The sequence below is a fragment of the Globicephala melas genome, chromosome 3 (genome assembly GCF_963455315.2).
Source record: "Globicephala melas chromosome 3, mGloMel1.2, whole genome shotgun sequence".
NCBI lineage: Eukaryota > Metazoa > Chordata > Mammalia > Artiodactyla > Delphinidae > Globicephala > Globicephala melas.
The window spans coordinates 114851302-114869779 of record NC_083316.1 but is presented as its reverse complement, the minus strand read 5'-3'; the positions used below and the strand labels follow the sequence as shown (position 1 = coordinate 114869779).

The 18478-nt window shown below is 36.6% G+C and overlaps 1 protein-coding gene across 1 annotated transcript in view; it reads left to right on the top strand.

Annotated features, from left to right (window-relative positions):
- The window catches only part of LOC115860087 (nucleoside diphosphate kinase homolog 5), a 51692-nt gene that overhangs the window by 24320 nt on the left and 8894 nt on the right, over positions 1-18478 (top strand). Inside the window, exons 5-6 of the mRNA XM_060296259.1 lie at positions 3729-3847; positions 16746-17270. Coding sequence (XP_060152242.1) covers positions 3729-3847; positions 16746-16829 — 203 coding nt within the window. The 3' untranslated portion in view covers positions 16830-17270. The remainder of the gene's footprint in view (positions 1-3728; positions 3848-16745; positions 17271-18478) is intronic.

Genomic DNA, 18478 nt, shown 5'->3' with positions numbered 1-18478 from the left:
AGTCCTAACCATGGCAATCAGAGAAGAAAAAGAAATAAAAGAATTACAAATTGGAAAAGAAGAAGTAAAACAGATGACATGATACTATACAAATAGAATCCTAGAGATGCCACCAGAAAACTACTAGAGCTGATCAATGAATTTGGTAAAGTTGTAGGATACAAAATTAATGCACAGGAATCTCTTCCTTTCCCATACACTAATGTTAAAAAAATCTGAAAGAGAAATTAAGGAAGCACTGCTATTCACCATTGCAACAAAAAGAATAAAATACCTAGGAAGAAACCTACCTAGGGAGACAAAAGATGTGTATGCAGAAAACTATAAGACACTGATGAAAGAAATTAAAGATGATACAAACAGATGGAGAGAGATACCATGTTCTTGGATTGGAAGAATCAATATTGTGAAAATGACTGTACTACCCAAAGCAATCTGCAGATTCAATGCAATCCCTATCAAATAACCAATGGCATTTTTCACAGAACTAGAACAAAATATCTTGAAATTTATATGGAGACACGAAAGACCCCGAATAGCCAAAGCAGTCTTGAGGGAAAAAAACGGAGCTGGAGGAATCAGACTCCCTGACTTCAGACTATACTACAAAGCTACAGTAATCAAGAAAATATGGTACTGGCAGAAAAACAGAAGTGTAGATCAATGGAACAGGATAGAAAGCCCAGAGATAAACCCACACACCTATAGTCAACTAATCTATGACAAAGGAGCCAAGGATATACAATGGAGAAAAGACTGTCTCTTCAATAAGTGGTGCTGCGAAAACTGGACAGCTACATGTAAAAGAATGAAATTAGAACACTCCCTAACACCATACACAAAAATAAACTCAAAATGGATTCGAGGCCTAAATGTAAGACTGGACACTATAAAACTCTTAGAGGAAAACATAGGAAGAACACTTTTTGACATAAATCACAGCAAGACCTTTTTTGATCCACCTCCTAGAGTAATGGAAATAAAATCAAAAATAAACAAATGGGACCTAATGAAACTTCAAAGCTTTTGCACAGCAAAGTAAACTACAAACAAGATGAAAAGACAACCCTCAGAATGGGAGAAAATATTTGCAAATGAATCGATGGACAAAGGATTAATCTCCAAAATATATAAACAGCTCATGCAGCTCAATATTAAAAAAACAACCACCCAATCCAAAAATGGGCAGAAGACCTAAATATACATTTCTCTAAAGAAGACATACAGATGGCCAAGAAGCACATGAAAAGCTGCTCAGCATTACTAGTTATTAGCGAAATGCAAATCAAAACTACAATGAGGTAACACCTCACACCAGTTAGATAGGGCATCATCAGAAAATCTACAAACAACAAATGCTGGGGAGGGTGTGGAGGAAAGGGAACCCTCTTGCACTCTTGGTGGGAATGTAAATTGATATGGCCACTATGGAGAACATTATGGAGGTTCCTTAAAAAACTAAAAATAGAATTACCATATGATCCAGCAATCCCACTACTGTGCATATACCCAGAGAAAACCGTAATTCAAAAAGGCACATGCACCCCAATGTTCACTGCAGCACTATTTACAATAGCCAGGTCATGGAAGCAACCTAAATGCCCATCGACAGATGAATGGATAAAGAAGATGTGGTACATATATAAAATGGAATATTACTCAGCCATAAAAAGGAACGAAATTGAGTCACTTGTTGAGACGTGGATGCATCTAGAGACTGTCACACAGAGTGAAGTAAGTCAGGAAGAGAAAAACAAATATTGTATATTAACGCATATATGTGGAACCTAGAAAAATGGTACAGATGAACTGGTTTGCAGGGCAGAAATTGAGACACAGATGTAGAGAACAAATGTATGGACGCCAAGGGGGGAAAGTGGCGGGGTGTGTGGTGGTGTGATGAACTGGGCGATTGGGATTGACATGTATACACTACTATGTATAAAATGGATACCTAATAAGAACCTGCTGTATAAAAAAAACCCAGGGGCTTCCCTGGTGGCGCAGTGGTTGAGAGTCCGCCTGCCGATGCAGGGGACGCGGGTTCGTGCCCTGGTCTGGGAGGATCCCACATGCTGCGGAGCGGCTGGGCCCGTGAGCCATGGCCGCTGAGCCTGCAGGTCTGGAGCCTGTGCTCCGCAATGGGAGAGGCCACAACAGTGAGAGGCTTGCGTATTGCAAAAAAAAAAAGAAAAAAAACAGAAAAAGAAGGAATCAGTGAAGCATTTTAAGGATGAAAGCGATATAATCAGATTTTCATTTTTATTTTTTAATTTATTTTTATTTTTTTTCAGATTTTCATGTTTAAAGTAATATAAAAGGACCTGGGGCCAGTGAACATGATAAACATTGTCTTAACATGGTCTTACAGAGTAGAAGAGACAGATGACAAATATTTATATCATCAAAATGAAACAAAATTATTACAGTAATCAGTGTAATAAAGGGTACTATCATGAGACTAATAGGAAAGGAGCCTGTTACCCAATACCTGTGAGACTTCTCCCAGCTCTTCATGGCATCCTGGCAAATGACTCCCATTGTTAAGTTTTTGTCTCATTGAGACTGCGCCTATACACATATACATACAGTCATACAGAAATTATCCTCCCACCTTCCTTTGCCTTCAGTCAGTGAGGATTTAGATCTGAACACATGAGACTAGTCGCTTTGCTTTCTTATCTTTATCAAAAGTAGCACATTGGGACTTCCTTCGTGGCGCAGTGGTTAAGAATCTGCCTGCCAATGCAGGGGACATGGGTTCAAGCCCTGGTCTGGGAAGATCCCACATGCCACGGAGCAACTAAGCCCGTGAGCCACAGCTACTGAGCCTGCGAGCCACAACTACTGAAGCCTGCGCACCTAGAGCCCATGCTCTGCAACAAGAGAGGCCACCACAGTGAGAAGCCCGTTCACCACAACGAAGAGTAGTTCCACTTGCCACAACTGGAAAAGGCCTGCGCCCAGCAATGAAAACGTAGCTCAGCCAAAAATAAATTAAAAATTTTATTAAAAAAGAAAAAAGCACATTGATGGATATCAACCTCAAAAGACCTATGAAGAGTTACACATTTCTTTCTGGTAGAAATATATTTCTTGTTGTACTGCAAGTCTGGTTCACCTACATAGTGTTCAAAAAAGCTGAAAACACTAAAATTTCCCTAAATCTTACATTATTTATTTTAAAACCTGAAAAATAACAGCAGGAATATTCAGACTATTATAGAAATAGGTTTTATGTGTATATTCAGTAGTCTGTAAGAGAGCAAGAAGCATGTATTATTCACTGTTGTATCTGTAACACTTTGCAAAATGCCTACCATTTTGTTGACAGGAGTTAATTTTTGTGATGAATTAATCTCCTAGATTATACACATTCTTCATATTTTTCTTTTTCATAATATTGTCCATTATGTATTTACTGTAAAAAACATGGAAATGTAAATGCAGAAAAGGAGATTGTTGAAAATATCATCAGAATCTTATGTATGAGCACTGTCAGCATTTTGATGGGTTTTTTTTGCCAGTCTTATGAGTCTTATTATTTTCTGTATGTGTGTGCTTGTGTGTTTTTGAACAAAATATTAGGTATATAGTTCTGTTTCCTTTTTTTAAAAAATTAACTCTTAAGTATTTCTCATGCTGTTAAAATTTATTTGAAGGTGTCCTTTTTAATGATTGTGTAATATTTCATCATTTATATTAGCTTTAATCATTTGTATTTGCAGTGATTGTTGAGCCCATTCCAGTTGGACAAGCTGCTAAGGACTATTTAAATGTGCACGTAATGCCAACTCTGTTTAAAGGACTTTCAGAGCTTTGTAAGCAAAAACCAGCAGATCCTTTTGTAAGAAATCTTTTTATTCATACTGAACAATATTGTCTATAGTTTTCATAGTTAAAATATTATATTCTTTGAAACATATTGAGAGTCATTTAAAAAAACTTTATATATACATTTTAGATACTTCATTTTGTATAACTTTTGATTATAGTTGACCCTTGAGAGTCGGGGTTAGGGGCACTGACTCTTTGTGCCGTCAAAAATCTGACATAAAACTTATAGTAGACCCTCGTATCTTCATTTCCTCTGTATCTGTGATTCTGCATCCTGAGTTCAGCCAGTCGTGGATTGTGTAGTACTGTAGTATTTACTATTGGAAAAAAATCTGCGTGTAAGTGGACCCCCCGCAGTTCAAACCTATGTTGCTCAAGGGTCAGTTATACTTATTTTCTTGCTGTGCTTTAACTCTTAAAAAAAAATTCTTCCTAAGTACATTTTCAGTCATTTTGCATCCTTTCATTGCTGAGCATTGTTTTTGTATATAATTTATATAATCAAATGATAAAATTATTTACTTGAATTGTGTTCAACATTTTTGTTTCTCATGCTATCTAAATTTTTTTTTTTTTTTTTTTTTTTGCAATCTAAATTTTTTTAACAGAAAACATTTATTCACATACCTAGAGGCCTCAACATTGCTCATTCAGGGGGAAGAACGGTTGAGTATGAGGACCTAGGATGATTGTCCAGGGCCAAGTGTCAGCCGGGGTCCTTCTTTATAGATACTCCCACCCATCTGAGATAATCAAGGAAGGTTATTTTAATACCAGCCGTACCAAAATAATATCTCTAGCCTTTGTTAGCATTCTCAAAGGGAATCCCCTTTGGAAGACAAAAGATTTAATCTTTCCCACTAACATTACCACTTTTACCAAAAAGAAAAAGATTGACAGGTTATTTCTTTAATATGTCTTTTTTCATTGTGAAAATAGTATATTTTCATTTAGTAAGAAACCTGAAACTACTGAAAAATGTAAAGAAGAGAAGAAAAAGATACTCCTGGTTCCATTTCCTAAACATGGTCTCCCAAGTCATCTTGCTTAGATTCAGCTCTGACTCTAGACACGTAACCTCTCTCTGAGTCTCTTTATTCTCATCAATAAGATGTAGGTATATTGGCAACTGTCTACCTAGTAGGGATATTGTTAGGATTAAATGTATTAGTGCATGTAAAATTCTTAAAGTGCTTGGTGCGTAAGTGCTCAAACATTAGCTGCTGCTATTACTGGTTTTGGTTTGGTTTGGTTTGGTTTGGTTTTTAAAGCCTATATCTCCAATGAAACTAATCCTGTTTAGTTTCAAAAAAACTAGTCCTGTTTTTTTTTTCTTTGCCCAGATTTTATTTTTTTATATCACTACATATAAACACATATCCCATAAATATTGGTATATTTAAGTATATATTTTATAGAGATTATTTTAATAGTTACATGATGTTTCTTTTGTTACCTTTACCATTCTTTTGCTGTTTGAGTTGTTTGCTATTATAAATACTGTAACAATAAACATCTCTGAGTATAACACTTTTCACACATTGAGATTATTTCATTTGGAAAGAGATCAAAAAGTCAAATTATAATTCAAAACATGAAATTAAAAAAAAAATTTATCCCTTAAAAAACTTACTTATTTTTTAAGCTGTTTAATTTTTTGAATAAGCAATGTTGGAATATGGTATAAAATTTAAAAGTTCCAAAAGGATATATAGTGAAAAGTAACTCTCCTTTCCATTCCTCTTCCTCAGCTACCCAGTTGTTCCTTGGAGTTAATTATTGTTACCAGCTTCTAGTATATCCTTTCAGAGAAACTCTATACATATATAAGCATAAAATAAAATACTTATTATTTATATGTACTTAAAAACACATATAGATACAAATGCTAGCCACTAAACACACTATTTGACGCTTTTTACCTTATATACTTAATATGTATTATAAATTATTAAATAGCACCATAAACAAAATTGCCCCATTTTAAAAGAACAGCTTATGGCATTCTGTTTTATGGATTTTCTACAAATTTTAAAATTTTTTTTTGGCCGTGCAGCTTGTGGGATCTTAGTTCCCTGACCAGGGATCGAACCCATGCCCCCTTCAGTGGAAGGGCGGAGTCCTAACCACTGGACCACCAGGGAATTCCCTACAATTTATTAATTAGTCACATATGGATGGTTGTTCAGGTTGTTTCCACTCTTTTGTTATTATAAACTGCTACAGTGAATATCTTCATTCATTTGTCAGCATACCATTTATTTGTAGAATAAATTTCTACAAATGAAAATACGAAGTCAAAAAGAATGTTATTTTGATGTTTTTGATATGTGCTTTTTTTTTTTTTTTTTTTCAGTACACGGGCCTCTCACTGTTGTGGCCTCTCGCGCTGCGGAGCACAGGCTCCAGACCCGCAGGCTCAGCGGCCATGGCTCACGGGCCCAGCCGCTCCGCGGCATGTGGGATCCTCCCGGACCGGGGCACAAACCCACGTCCCCTGCATCGGCAGGCGGACTCTCAACTACTGCGCCACCAGGGAAGCCCGATGTGTGCATTTTTAATTTGGATAAATATTGCCAAATTACCTTTTGTAGTGGTTGTACCATTTTATACTCTGATCAAAAATGAATGAGAGGAGACTTCCCTGAGTCCCCTGGTGGCGCAGTGGTTAAGAATCCATCTGCCAATGCAGGGGACACAGGTTCGAGCCCTGGTCCAGGAAGATCCCACATGCTGTGGAGCAACTAAGCCCGAGAGCCACAACTACTGAGCCTGCACTCTACAGCCTGTGAGCCACAACTGCTGAGCGCATGTGCCACCATTACTGAAGCCTGAACTCTAGAGCCCGTGAGCTACAACTACTGAAGCCTGCGTGCCTAGAGCCTAGGCTCCGCAATAAGAGAAGCCACCACAATGAGAAGACCGCATGCAGCAACAAAGACCCAATGTAGCCAAAAATAAATTATTAATTAAATTTTAAAAAGTGAATGAGAGTACCTGATGTTTTTTCAAGTTTTGTGGGTTTTATTTTTTTTTTTTAACCAATCTCAGGTGAAAAGTGGTTATCTCGTAACTTAATTTGTATTTCTTTTGTTATGAGTGAGTTTGAATATCTTTTAGTATATGCTACTTAAAGCCATTTGCATTTCCTTTTCTGTGAACTTCCTACCCCAGGCCTTTGTCCATTTGCCAGCGCTTGATCGTCTAGGTCTTTTTCTTACTGTATTGGTACTCTCTATGTTTAAGAAATTAAACATATTTTAACCAACATATTTTGTTGGTTACTAGATTTTCTCAGTTTAATACTACTTCCAGGATATATTTTAATATTTTTGTACTATATTTGTTGAGCTCTTTTATGCCTTCCAGGTTTCTGTTATATTTGAAGAAGGTTTTCTGTTTCAAGATTATAAGTAACATTCTCTCATTCTGCCTTCTAGTACTTTTTAATATTTCCTTTTTCTCCCCCCATGTATATGTCTTTGGTCATCTGGAATATTTTTTTGCTATAGGGAGTGAGGTAGAGAGCCACATTTTATTTTATTTTCCACTTGGTTACTCAATTGACAAAAACCATTTATTGAACAGTATGTATTTTCTTCATCGATTTAAAAACCCACTGTTAATATATACTAAGTTCTTACATGCATTTAGTGGGTTTCTCTTTTTTTTTTTTTTTGGTTTGTTAATTTCATCTGTTCATTTGTAAGTACCACATTGCTTTAAGTCATAGGTTTGTAATATATTTCAAAGTCAGTTCTAAACCTTTCAATTACTCTTTTTTTTCAGAATTTTCTTAATTTTGTTTTGCATTATAATTTCTAATGTGAATATTTTCAGTCACAATACATACTCTCACATTGCTTTCTTTTTTTTAAATAAATTTATTTATTAAGTTAAAAACACTGGAGTGGGAGTGCGACTGATTTGATGAGAGGAAAAATAGATTAAAGATGGTAATTCAATTGTTTTAACTTCCATTCAGTTGTTCTAACCTCACACAATGGTGAGGTTAAACATTTCCCTCTATGTTTAGTTGTATTTCCTCCTTTGTGAATTATCTGTTTATCTTTTGTCCAGTTATCTGTTGGAGTTTTGTATGAATTCCTTTTTTATTACTGAATTATAATTAATCTACAACACTATATTAGTTCCAGGTGCACGACATAGTGATTTGATATTTCTGTACAGTACAGAATGATCACTATGATTAAGTCTAGTTACCACCTGTCACCATACAAAGTTATTGAAATGTTGTTGACTATATTCCCCATGCGGTACATTTCATCCCTGTGACATTTATTTTGTAACTGGAAGTTTATATCTCTTAATATCCCTCTTCTCTTTCACTTATTCCCAACCCCACTTGTCTCCGGCAATCACCTCTTTGTTCTCTCTATCTATGACTCTGTTTTGTTATATTTATTCATTTGTTTTGGTTTTTAGATTCCACACATAAGTGAAATCATATGGTATTTATCTTTCTCTGATTTATTTCACTAGTATAATACCTTCTAGGTTTATCCATCTTGTTGCAAATGACAAATTTTCTTTTTTTACGGTTGAGTAATATTCCTTTGTGTGTGTGTGTGTGTACATATGTCACATCATTTTTTTTGAATTTTATTTTATTAATTTTTTTATACAGCAGGTTCTTATTAGTCATCAATTTTATACACATCAGTGTATACATGTCAATCCCAATCACCCAATTCAGCACACCCACACCCCCACCACCCACCGCTTTCCCGCCTTGGTGTCCATACGTTTGTTTTCTACATCTGTGTCTCAATTTCTGCCCTGCAAACCAGTTCAACTGTACCATTTTTCTAGCTTCCACATATATGCGTTAATATACGATATTTGTTTTTCTGACTTCACTCTGCATGACAGTCACTAGATCCATCCACATCTCAACAAATGACCCAATTTTGTTCTTTTTATGGCTGAGTAATATTCCATTGTATATATGTACCACATCTTTTTTATCCATTCATCTGTCGATGGGCATTTAGGTTGCTTCCATGACCTGGCTATTGTAAATAGTGCTGCAGTGAACATTGGGGTGCTTGTGTCTTTTTGAATTACGGTTTTCTCTGGGTATATGCCCATTAGTGGCATTGCTGGATCATATGGTAATTCTATTTTTAGTTTTTTAAGGAACCTCCATACTGTTCTCCGTAGTGGCCATATCAATTTACATTCCCACCAACAGTGCAAGAAGGTTCCCTTTTCTTCACACCCTCTCCAGCATTTATTGTTTGTAGATTTTTTTTTTTCTTTTTGGTACGCGGGCCTCTCACTGCTGTGGCCTCTCCCGTTGCAGAGCACAGGCTCGGGACGCGCAGCCTCAGCAGCCATGGCTCACAGGCCCAGCTACTCTTTTGCACGTGGGATCCTCCCAGACAGGGGCATGAACCCGTGTCCCCTGCATTGGCTGGCGGACTGTCAACCACTGCGCCACCAGGGAAGCCCGAGGGTTCCTTTTACTCCACACCCTGTCCAGCATTTGTTGTTTGTAGATTTTCTGATGATGCCCATTCTAACTGGTGTGAGGTGATACCTCATTGTAGTTTTGATTTGAATTTCTCTAATAATTAGTGATGTTGAGCAGCTTTTCATGTGCCTCTTGGCCATCTGTGTGTCTTCTTTGGAGAAATGTCTATTTAGGTCTTCTGCCCATTTTGGGATTGGGTTGTTTGTTTTTTTAATATTGAGCTGCATGAGCTGTTTATATATTTTGGAGATTGATTGATTCCATTGATTCATTTGCAAGTATTTCCCATTGATTCGTTTTCAAGTATTTTCTCCCATTATGAGGGCTGTCTTTCGTCTTGTTTACGGTTTCCTTTGCTGTGCAAAGGCTTTGAAGTTACATTAGGTCCCATTTGTTTATTTTTGATTTTATTTCCATTACTCTAGGAGGTGGATCAAAAAAGGTCTTGCTGTGATTTATGTCAAAAAGTGTTCTTCCTATGTTTTCCTCTAAGAGTTTTATAGTGTCCGGTCTTACATTTAGGTCTCTAATCCATTTTGAGTTTACTTTTGTGTATGGTGTTAGGGAGTGTTCTAATTTCATTCTTTTACATGTAGCTGTCCAGTTTTCGCAGCACCACTTATTGAAGAGACTGTCTTTTCTCCATTGTATATCCTTGGCTCCTTTGTCATAGATTAGTTGACCATAAGTGCGTGGGTTTATCTCTGGGCTTTCTATCCTGTTCCATTGATCTATATTTCTGTTTTTCTGCCAGTACCATACTGTCTTGATTACTGTAGCTTTGTAGTATAGTCTGAAGTCAGGGAGTCTGATTCCTCCAGCTCCGTTTTTTTCCCTCAAGACTGCTTTGGCTATTCGGGGTCTTTCGTGTCTCCATATAAATTTTAAGATTTTTTGTTCTAGTTCTGTGAAAAATGCCATTGGTAATTTGATAAGGATTGCATTGAATCTGCAGATTGCTTTGGGTAGTACAGTCATTTTCACAATATTGATTCTTCCAATCCAAGAACATGGTATATCTCTCCATCTGTTTGTATCATCTTTAATTTCTTTCATCAGTGTCTTATAGTTTTCTGCATACACATCTTTTGTCTCCCTAGGTAGATTTCTTCCTAGGTATATTATTCTTTTTGTTGCAATGGTGAATAGCAGTGCTTCCTTAATTTCTCTTTCAGATTTTTTTAACATTAGTGTATGGGAAAGGAAGAGATTCCTGTGCATTAATTTTGTATCCTACAACTTTACCAAATTCATTGATCAGCTCTAGTAGTTTTCTGGTGGCATCTCTAGGATTCTATTTGTATAGTATCATGTCATCTGTTTTACTTCTTCTTTTCCAATTTGTAATTCTTTTATTTCTTTTTCTTCTCTGATTGCCATGGTTAGGACTTCCAAAACTATGTTGAATAAGAGTGTGAGATTGGACATCCTTGTCTTGTTCCTGATCTTAGAGGAAATGCTTTCAGTTTTTCAGCATTGAGAATGATGTTTGCTGTGGGTTTGTTGTATATGGCCTTTAATATGTTGAGGTGGGTTCCCTCTATGCCCACTTTCTGGAGAGTTTTTATCATAAATGGGTGTTGAATTTTGTCAAAAGCTTTTTCTGCATCTATTGAGATGATCATACGGTATTTCTTCTTCCATTTGTTAATATGGTGTATCACAATGACTGATTTGTGTATATTGAAAAATCCTTGCACCCCTGAGAAAAATCCCGCTTGAACATGGTGTATGATTCTTTTAATGAGTTGTTGGATTCTGTTTGCTAGTATTTTGTTGAGGACTTTTGCATCTATATTCATGAGTAATATTGGTCTGTAATTTTTTTTGTACTATCTTTGTCTGGTTTTGGTATCAGGGTGATGGTGGCCTCATAGAATGAGTTTGGGAGTGTTCTTTCCTCTGCAATTTTTTGGAGGAGTTTGAGAAGGATGGGTGTTAGCTCTTCTCTAAATGTTTGATAGAATTCACCTGTGAAGCCATTTGGTCCTGGACTTTTGTTAGTTGGAAGATTTTTCTTTTCTTTTCTTTTTTTTGCGGTATGCAGGCCTCTCACTGTTGTGGCCCTCCCGTTGCGGAGCACAGGCTCCAGACGAGCAGGCTCAGCGGCCATGGCTCACAGGCCCAGCTGCTCCACGGCATGTGGGATCTTCCCGGACTGGGTCACGAACCTGTGTCCCCTGCATCGGCAGGCGGACTCTCAACCACTGCACCACCATGGAAGCCCTGCTCTGATCTTTGTGATTTCTCTGCTTCTGCTAACTTTGGGTTTTGTTTGTTTTTCTTTCTCTAGTTACTTTAGGTATAAGGTTAGATTGTTTATTTGAGTCGTTTCTTGTTTCTTGAGGTAGGCTTGTATAGCTATAAACTTCCCTCTTAGAACTGCTTTTGCTGCATCCCATAGGTTTTGGATCGTCGTGTTTTCATTCTCATTTGTCTCTAGGTATTTTTTGATTTCCTCTTTGATTTCTTCAGTGATCTCTTGGTTGTTTAGTAACGTATCGTTTAGCCTCCATGTGTTTGTGTTTTTTACATTTTTTTCCCTGTAATTGATTTCTAATATGATAGCGTTGTGGTCAGAAAAGATGCTTGATATGATTTCAGTTTTCTTAATTTGCTGAGGCTTGATTTGTGACCCAAGATGTGATCCCTCCTGGAGAATGTTCCGTGTGCACTTGAGAAGAAAGTGCAATCTGCTGTTTTTGGATGGAATGTCCTATAAATATCAATTAAATCTATCTGGTCTATTGTGTCATTTAAAACTTATGTTTCCTTATTAATTTTCTGTTTGGATGATCTGTCCATTGGTGTAAGTGAGGTGTTAAAGTCCCCCACTATTATTGTGTTACTGTCGATTTCCTCTTTTATAGCTGTTAGCAGTTGCCTTATGTATTGAGGTGCTCCTATGTTGGGTGCATATACATTTATAATTGTTATATCTTCTTCTTGGATTGATCCCTTGATCATTATATAGCGTCCTTCCTTGTCTCTTGTAACATTCTTTATTTTAAAGTCTATTTTATCTGATATGAGTATTGCTACTCCAGCTTTCTTTTGATTTCCATTTGCATGGAATATCTTTTACCATCCCCTCACTTTCAGTCTGTATGTGCCCCTAGGTCTGAAGTGGGTATCTTGTAGACAGCATATATATGGGTCTTGTTTTTGTATCCATTCAGCAAGCCTGTATCTTTTGGTTGGAGCATTTAATCCATTCACGTTTAAGGTAATTATCGATATGTATGTTCCTATTACCGTTTTCTTAATTGTTTTGGGTTTGTTTTTGTAGGTCCTTTTCTTCTCTTGGGTTTCCCACTTAGAGAAGTTCCTTTAGCATTTGTTGTAGAGCTGGTTTGGTGATGCTGAATCCTCTTAGCTTTTGCTTGTCTGTAAAGCTTTTGATTTCTCCATAGAATATGAATGAGATCCTTGCCAGGTAGAGTAATCTTGTTGTAGGTTCTTCCCTTTCATCACTTTAAGTATATCATGCCACTCCATTCTGGCTTGTAGGGTTTCTGCTGAGAAATCACCTTAACCTTATGGGAGTTCCCTTGTATGTTATTTGTCGTTTTTCCCTTGCTGCTTTCAATAATTTTTCATTGTCTTTAATTTTTGCCCATTTGATTACTACGTGTCTCTGCGTGTTTCTCCTTGGGTTTATCCTGTATGGGACTCTCTGCAGTTCCTGGACTTGGGTGGCTATTTCCTTTCCTGTGTTAGGGAAGTTTTTGACTATAATCTCTTCAAATATTTTCTCGGGTCCTTTCTCTCTCTCTTCTCCTTCTGGGACCCCTATAATGCAAATGTTGTTGTGTTTAATGTTGTCCCAGAAGTCTCTTAGGCTGTCTTCATTTCTTTTCATTCTTTCTTCTTTCTTCTGTTGTGTAGCAGTGAATTCCACCATTCTGTCTTTCAGGTCACTTATCCGTTCTTCTGCCTCAGTTATTCTGCTATTGATTCCTTCTAGTGTAGTTTTTTTTTTTTTTTTTTTTGGCAGTACGTGGGCCACTCAATGTTGTGGCCTCTCCTGTTGCGGAGCACAGGCTCCGCATGCACAGGCTCAGCAGCAATGGCTCACGGGCCCAGCTGCTCCACGGCATGTGGGATATTCCTGGACTGGGGCACGATCCTGTGTCCCCTGCATTGGCAGGCGGACTCTCAACCACTGTGCCACCAGGGAAGCCCTAGTTTAGTTTTCATTTCAGTTTTTGTATTGTTCATCTGTGTTTGTTTGTACTTTTAATTCTTCTAGATTTTTGTTAAACATTTCTTGCATATTCTCGATATTTGCCTCCATTCTTTTTTTGAGGTCCTGGATCATCTTCACTATCATTATTCTGAATTCTTTTTCTGGAAGGTTGCCTATCTCCATTTAGTTGTTTTTCGGGGGTTTTATCTTGTTCCTTCATCTGGTACGTAGCCCTCTGCCTTTTCATCTTGTGTATATTTCTGTGAATGTGGTTTTTGTTCCACAGGCTGAAGGATTGTAGTTCTGCATGCTTCTGCTGTCTGCCCTCTATCACATCTTTTTAATCTGTTCATATATTGACTTAGGTTGCTTCCCTATCTTGGCTATTGTAAATAATACTGCAATGAACATAGGGGTGCATATATGTTTTCAAATTAGTGTTTTTGTTTTCTTCAGAAAAGTACCCAGAAGCGGAATTGCTAGATCATATGGTAGTTGTGATTCTAACTTTTTGAGGAACCTCCATATTGCTTTCTGTAGTGGCTGTATCAATTATTTATATTCCCACCAACAGTGCACCAGGGTTCCCTTTTCTCCATGTCCTTGCCAACATTTGTTATTTTTTCTTTTTGATGATAGCCATTCTAATTGATGTGAGGTAATATCTCCTTGTGGTTTTGATTTGCATTTCCTTGATGATTAGCGATGTTGAGCATCTTTGCATGTGTCTGTTGGCCATCTGTTTGTCTTCCTCAGAAAAATGTCTATTCAGGTTCTCTGCCCATTTTTAAATTCATTTTTTGTTTTTTTGATGTTGAGTTGTATGAGTCACTTGTATATATTGAATATTAACCTCTTATCAGGTATATTGTTTGCAAATACCTCCTCCCATTCAGTAGGCTGCCTTTTCATTTTGTTGATAGTTTCCTTCACTGTTCATAAGTGTTTTAGTTTTATGTCATCCCATTTGGGTTTTTTTGCTTTTGTTTCCCTTGACTGAGGAGATATATTCAAAAATATATTTCTAAAAATACAACATTGTGAATCAACTATAGTTCAATAAAATTTTTCAAAAATATATTGCTAAGACTGATTTCAAAGTGCATAATGCCTGTGTTTTCTTCTAGGAATTTTATGGTTTCCTGTCTGCATTTAATTCTTTATTCCATTTTTAGTTTGTTTTTGTATATGGTGTGAGAGAGTAGTCCAGTTCGATTCTTTTGCATGTAGCTGTTCAGTTTTCCTAAAACCATTTATTGAAGAGACTATCTTTTCCCCATTGTATTTCCTGTCTCCTTTGGCATAGATTGATTGACCATATAAGTGTGGGTTCATTTCTGGGCTGTCTGTTCTTTTCCATTGATCTATGTGTCTGTTTTTGTGCCAATGCCATACATTTTATTATTTTATTTTATTTTATCTTTTTTGACCATGCTGCACGGCATGTATGGTGTGAGATAGGGGGTCCAACTTCATTCTTTTGCATGTGGAAATCCAGTTTCTTAGTACCATCGGTTGAAGAAACTATATCTTCTCCACTGAATGGACTTGATACCATTGTCAAAAATCAGTTGACCATATATATATGGGTTTATTTCTGGCTCTCAAGTCTATTCCATTGATCTATATGTATATCTATATGCCACACTGTTTTAATTACTGTAGCTTTATAGAAGATATTGAAATTGGGAAGAACAAATTCTACAACTTGATTTTTTTCTTTTTTCATGATTGTTTTGGCTATTTGGAGCTCCTTGAAATTCCATATGAATTTGAGGATTGTCTTTTCCTTTTCTGCAAAAACAACTGTTGGAAATTTGATGGGGATTGTGTTGAATCTATAGATCACTTTGAGTAATATTGACATCTTAGCATCTGAATGTTAGTAAATCTATCCATGGACATGGGATGTCTTTCCATTTATTTAGGTTTTTAAATTTCTTTTGGCAATGTTTTATAATTTTCAGGACACAAGTTGGTTAAATTTATTCCTAGATATTTTTTTCAAATCCATTATAAATGAATGTGATTTCCTAATTTCCTTTTTGAATCATTCATTGCTGATATATGGAAACACAACTGATTTTTGTGTATTGATCTTGTAACCTACAACTTTGCCATATTAATTTATTAGCACTAGTAGCTTTCTTTGATTCTTTGGGATTTTTTAATACAGGCATACCATGGAGATGTTGTGGGTTAGGTTCCAGACCACCACAATTAAGCAAGTATTGCAGTAAAGCAAGTCATACAAATTTTTTGGTTTCCCAATGGGTATAAAAGTTATGGTTACACTATTCTGTAGTCAATTAAGTGTGCAACAATACCTTATTGCTAAAAAATGCTAGGCATCATCTGAACCTTCAGTGAGTCATAATTTTTTTGCAATATTAACATTAAAGATCCCTGATCATAGACCACTATAACAAATATAATAATAATGGAAATGTTTGAAATATTGTGAGAATTAGCAAAATATGACATGGAGACACAAAGTCAGCAAATACTCTTAGAAAAATGATGCCAATAATCTTGCTCTTGCTCAATGCAGAGTGATCAAAAATCTTCAATTTGTACAAAAAAAAATGCACTATCTGCAAAGTGCAGTAAACTGATGGAGATCTGCCTATATATAATAGGGTCATGTCATTTGTGAATGGACATAGTTTTACCTTCCTTTCCAGTTTGGATCTATACTTGACAGTATTGCATAATGTAAAACTTATTGTTTCAATTTTTTTAATTAATTAATTTATTTTTGGCTGTGTTGGCTCTTTGTTGTTGCACACAGGCTTTCTCTAGTTGCGGTGAGTGGAGGCTACTCTTCCTTGTGGTGGGCGGGCTTCTCATTGTGGTGGCCTCTCTTTTTACAGAGCACAGGCTCTAGGCACATGGGCTTCAGTAGTTGTGTCACACACAGGCTCAGTAGTTGTGGCTCACGGGCTCTAGAGTACAGGCTCAGTAGTTGTGGCACACGAGCTTAGTTGCTCCGCAGCATGTGGGATCTTCCCGGACCAGTTTTCAAACCCGTGTCCCCTGCATTAGCAGGTGGATTCTTACCCACTGCACCACCAGGGAAGCCCCCTGTTTCAATTTTTAATGCTCATTTTCTTATTATTCTTAAAGTGATTTTGGAAACTATTTTAAATTGAAATAGTATATATTGAAGAAATATGTAATCATTAATTAACGTAAGGGTTTTTTTTTTTCTTTTTTCCATAGATTTGGCTGGCTGATTGGTTGCTGAAAAATAATCCCAACAAACCCAAACTTTGTCATCATCCAGTTGCAGAAGAACCTTATTAAAATAAAGCTCTCAAAGAACAAATCACGAACTGTCTCACTGTAAAAGGCATGCTTCTACTTAAGAAAGAAGTAACTCCTAAGGGTTTAAGTAACTACATGTGACATAAATTATTTCTTAAAAATAAATTTTAAAAGAATAACTATTTCATGCAGCAGATAACATTATCTAAAGTAAAATATTGGTTTAGGGTATGATTTTTTTTTAATAAGAAAATTGTATTAGCAGGATTTAGAATGTCAACAAAGTAACTGCAACTTTTTATTTTTACAGTTACAAAGTGGTATTCAGTTAAGAGAACAACAGTTCATATAGGATGCAACAGAGACAACTGAAGATAATAAGATACCATTTCTATATATAACTGATTTTTGCTGTGCACCAACAAGAACCTACTTTAAATTTCTCTGCCAATTTACAACCTCCATAATGTACTAGGCAAGGTTAGTAGCTATTGAAAATACCACCAGGACAGGGGTAGCTAAAGACACATTTGGTAGTATGTTAACTATACACAAAAGACACCATACAGTTTAAAAACAAGTTTTGCACAGCTTTACAGTGCAAGACATGGTCCTCCATCTCTCTGAGGACTTTTGGAAAACTCTGAGAAGGTGACTGGGTACTTCTTGTGCTCCTTCTGGCAAGTTTGCCCAAAGAATGCATATGACGGTGCTTCTCGGTCTCTTAGGATATCCTTTCCCATATTTAGTTATTTTTCCTCCGTGAGTCACAGTCATCCAGTGCCCATCTGGCTCTCACTTGCCCTGGTGCTGTCTCTGTGGAGGAGCTCATTGTGTTGCAATGGCTGTCGATTTAGGATATGATTTTAACAATGACGTAAGCATTAAGTAATAGAAGGCTGATGTAAGATATTGCTTATTATTTTTTAATTTCGAGAAGATATGGAATTTTCGTTATATTTTCCCTAGCCTATATCTACATGCATAATTAATGCATAGTTCAGACAGCTGAGTTTAAAAAGTATAAGTATATAAATAATTACGGGTTTTTTCCGCTATCCAATAGTAGAGTGTTCCTATGAAACCTTTCGTAAGCTGAAAGGGTGTAATGTGAAGAATCAATTACCTTAGTTCACAAGTTGCTAACAGATTCACAGAATCAATTGGGATAAAGGCCAGGTGTTCACTGACAGTTCAAAGCTATCACGGCTTGATGCTGGGATGCTGAGTGTAGTTCCCTAGGAATGATATTCGTGGTGCTACTCTTGTTGCTCGCTGTGCGCACTGCCTCTGAATTGGCTCATTGCAAAACAAATAGTTCTGTTTTCCCTTTTTGCCTTTTATCATAAAAGCAAAAATCCTCTTCAGATTTCTTTTGGTTAGTGAAAACAGATACGAATGCAGGTCTTTCGTAAGAGCAAAGTGGCATCAAGTGAACTTTCAGAAAGGGGGGCTACCTATATTTAGTAAAATGAAAATGGTTAGAACTCAATTATAGTTTTAACCAGTCATATATAATTATTTCCTCAACATTAATAAGTGCCCTACAAGGGTGACCGACAGTAGCATGACAACTCATTTCTGGTTGTATCACTGAAAGTCCTGCATGCTTTGAGGCCCCTTAATCCTTCACAAAATGGAATGATTGGTCCCTCTACCAAAGTCTTTAGGTTAATATTTCTCAATTA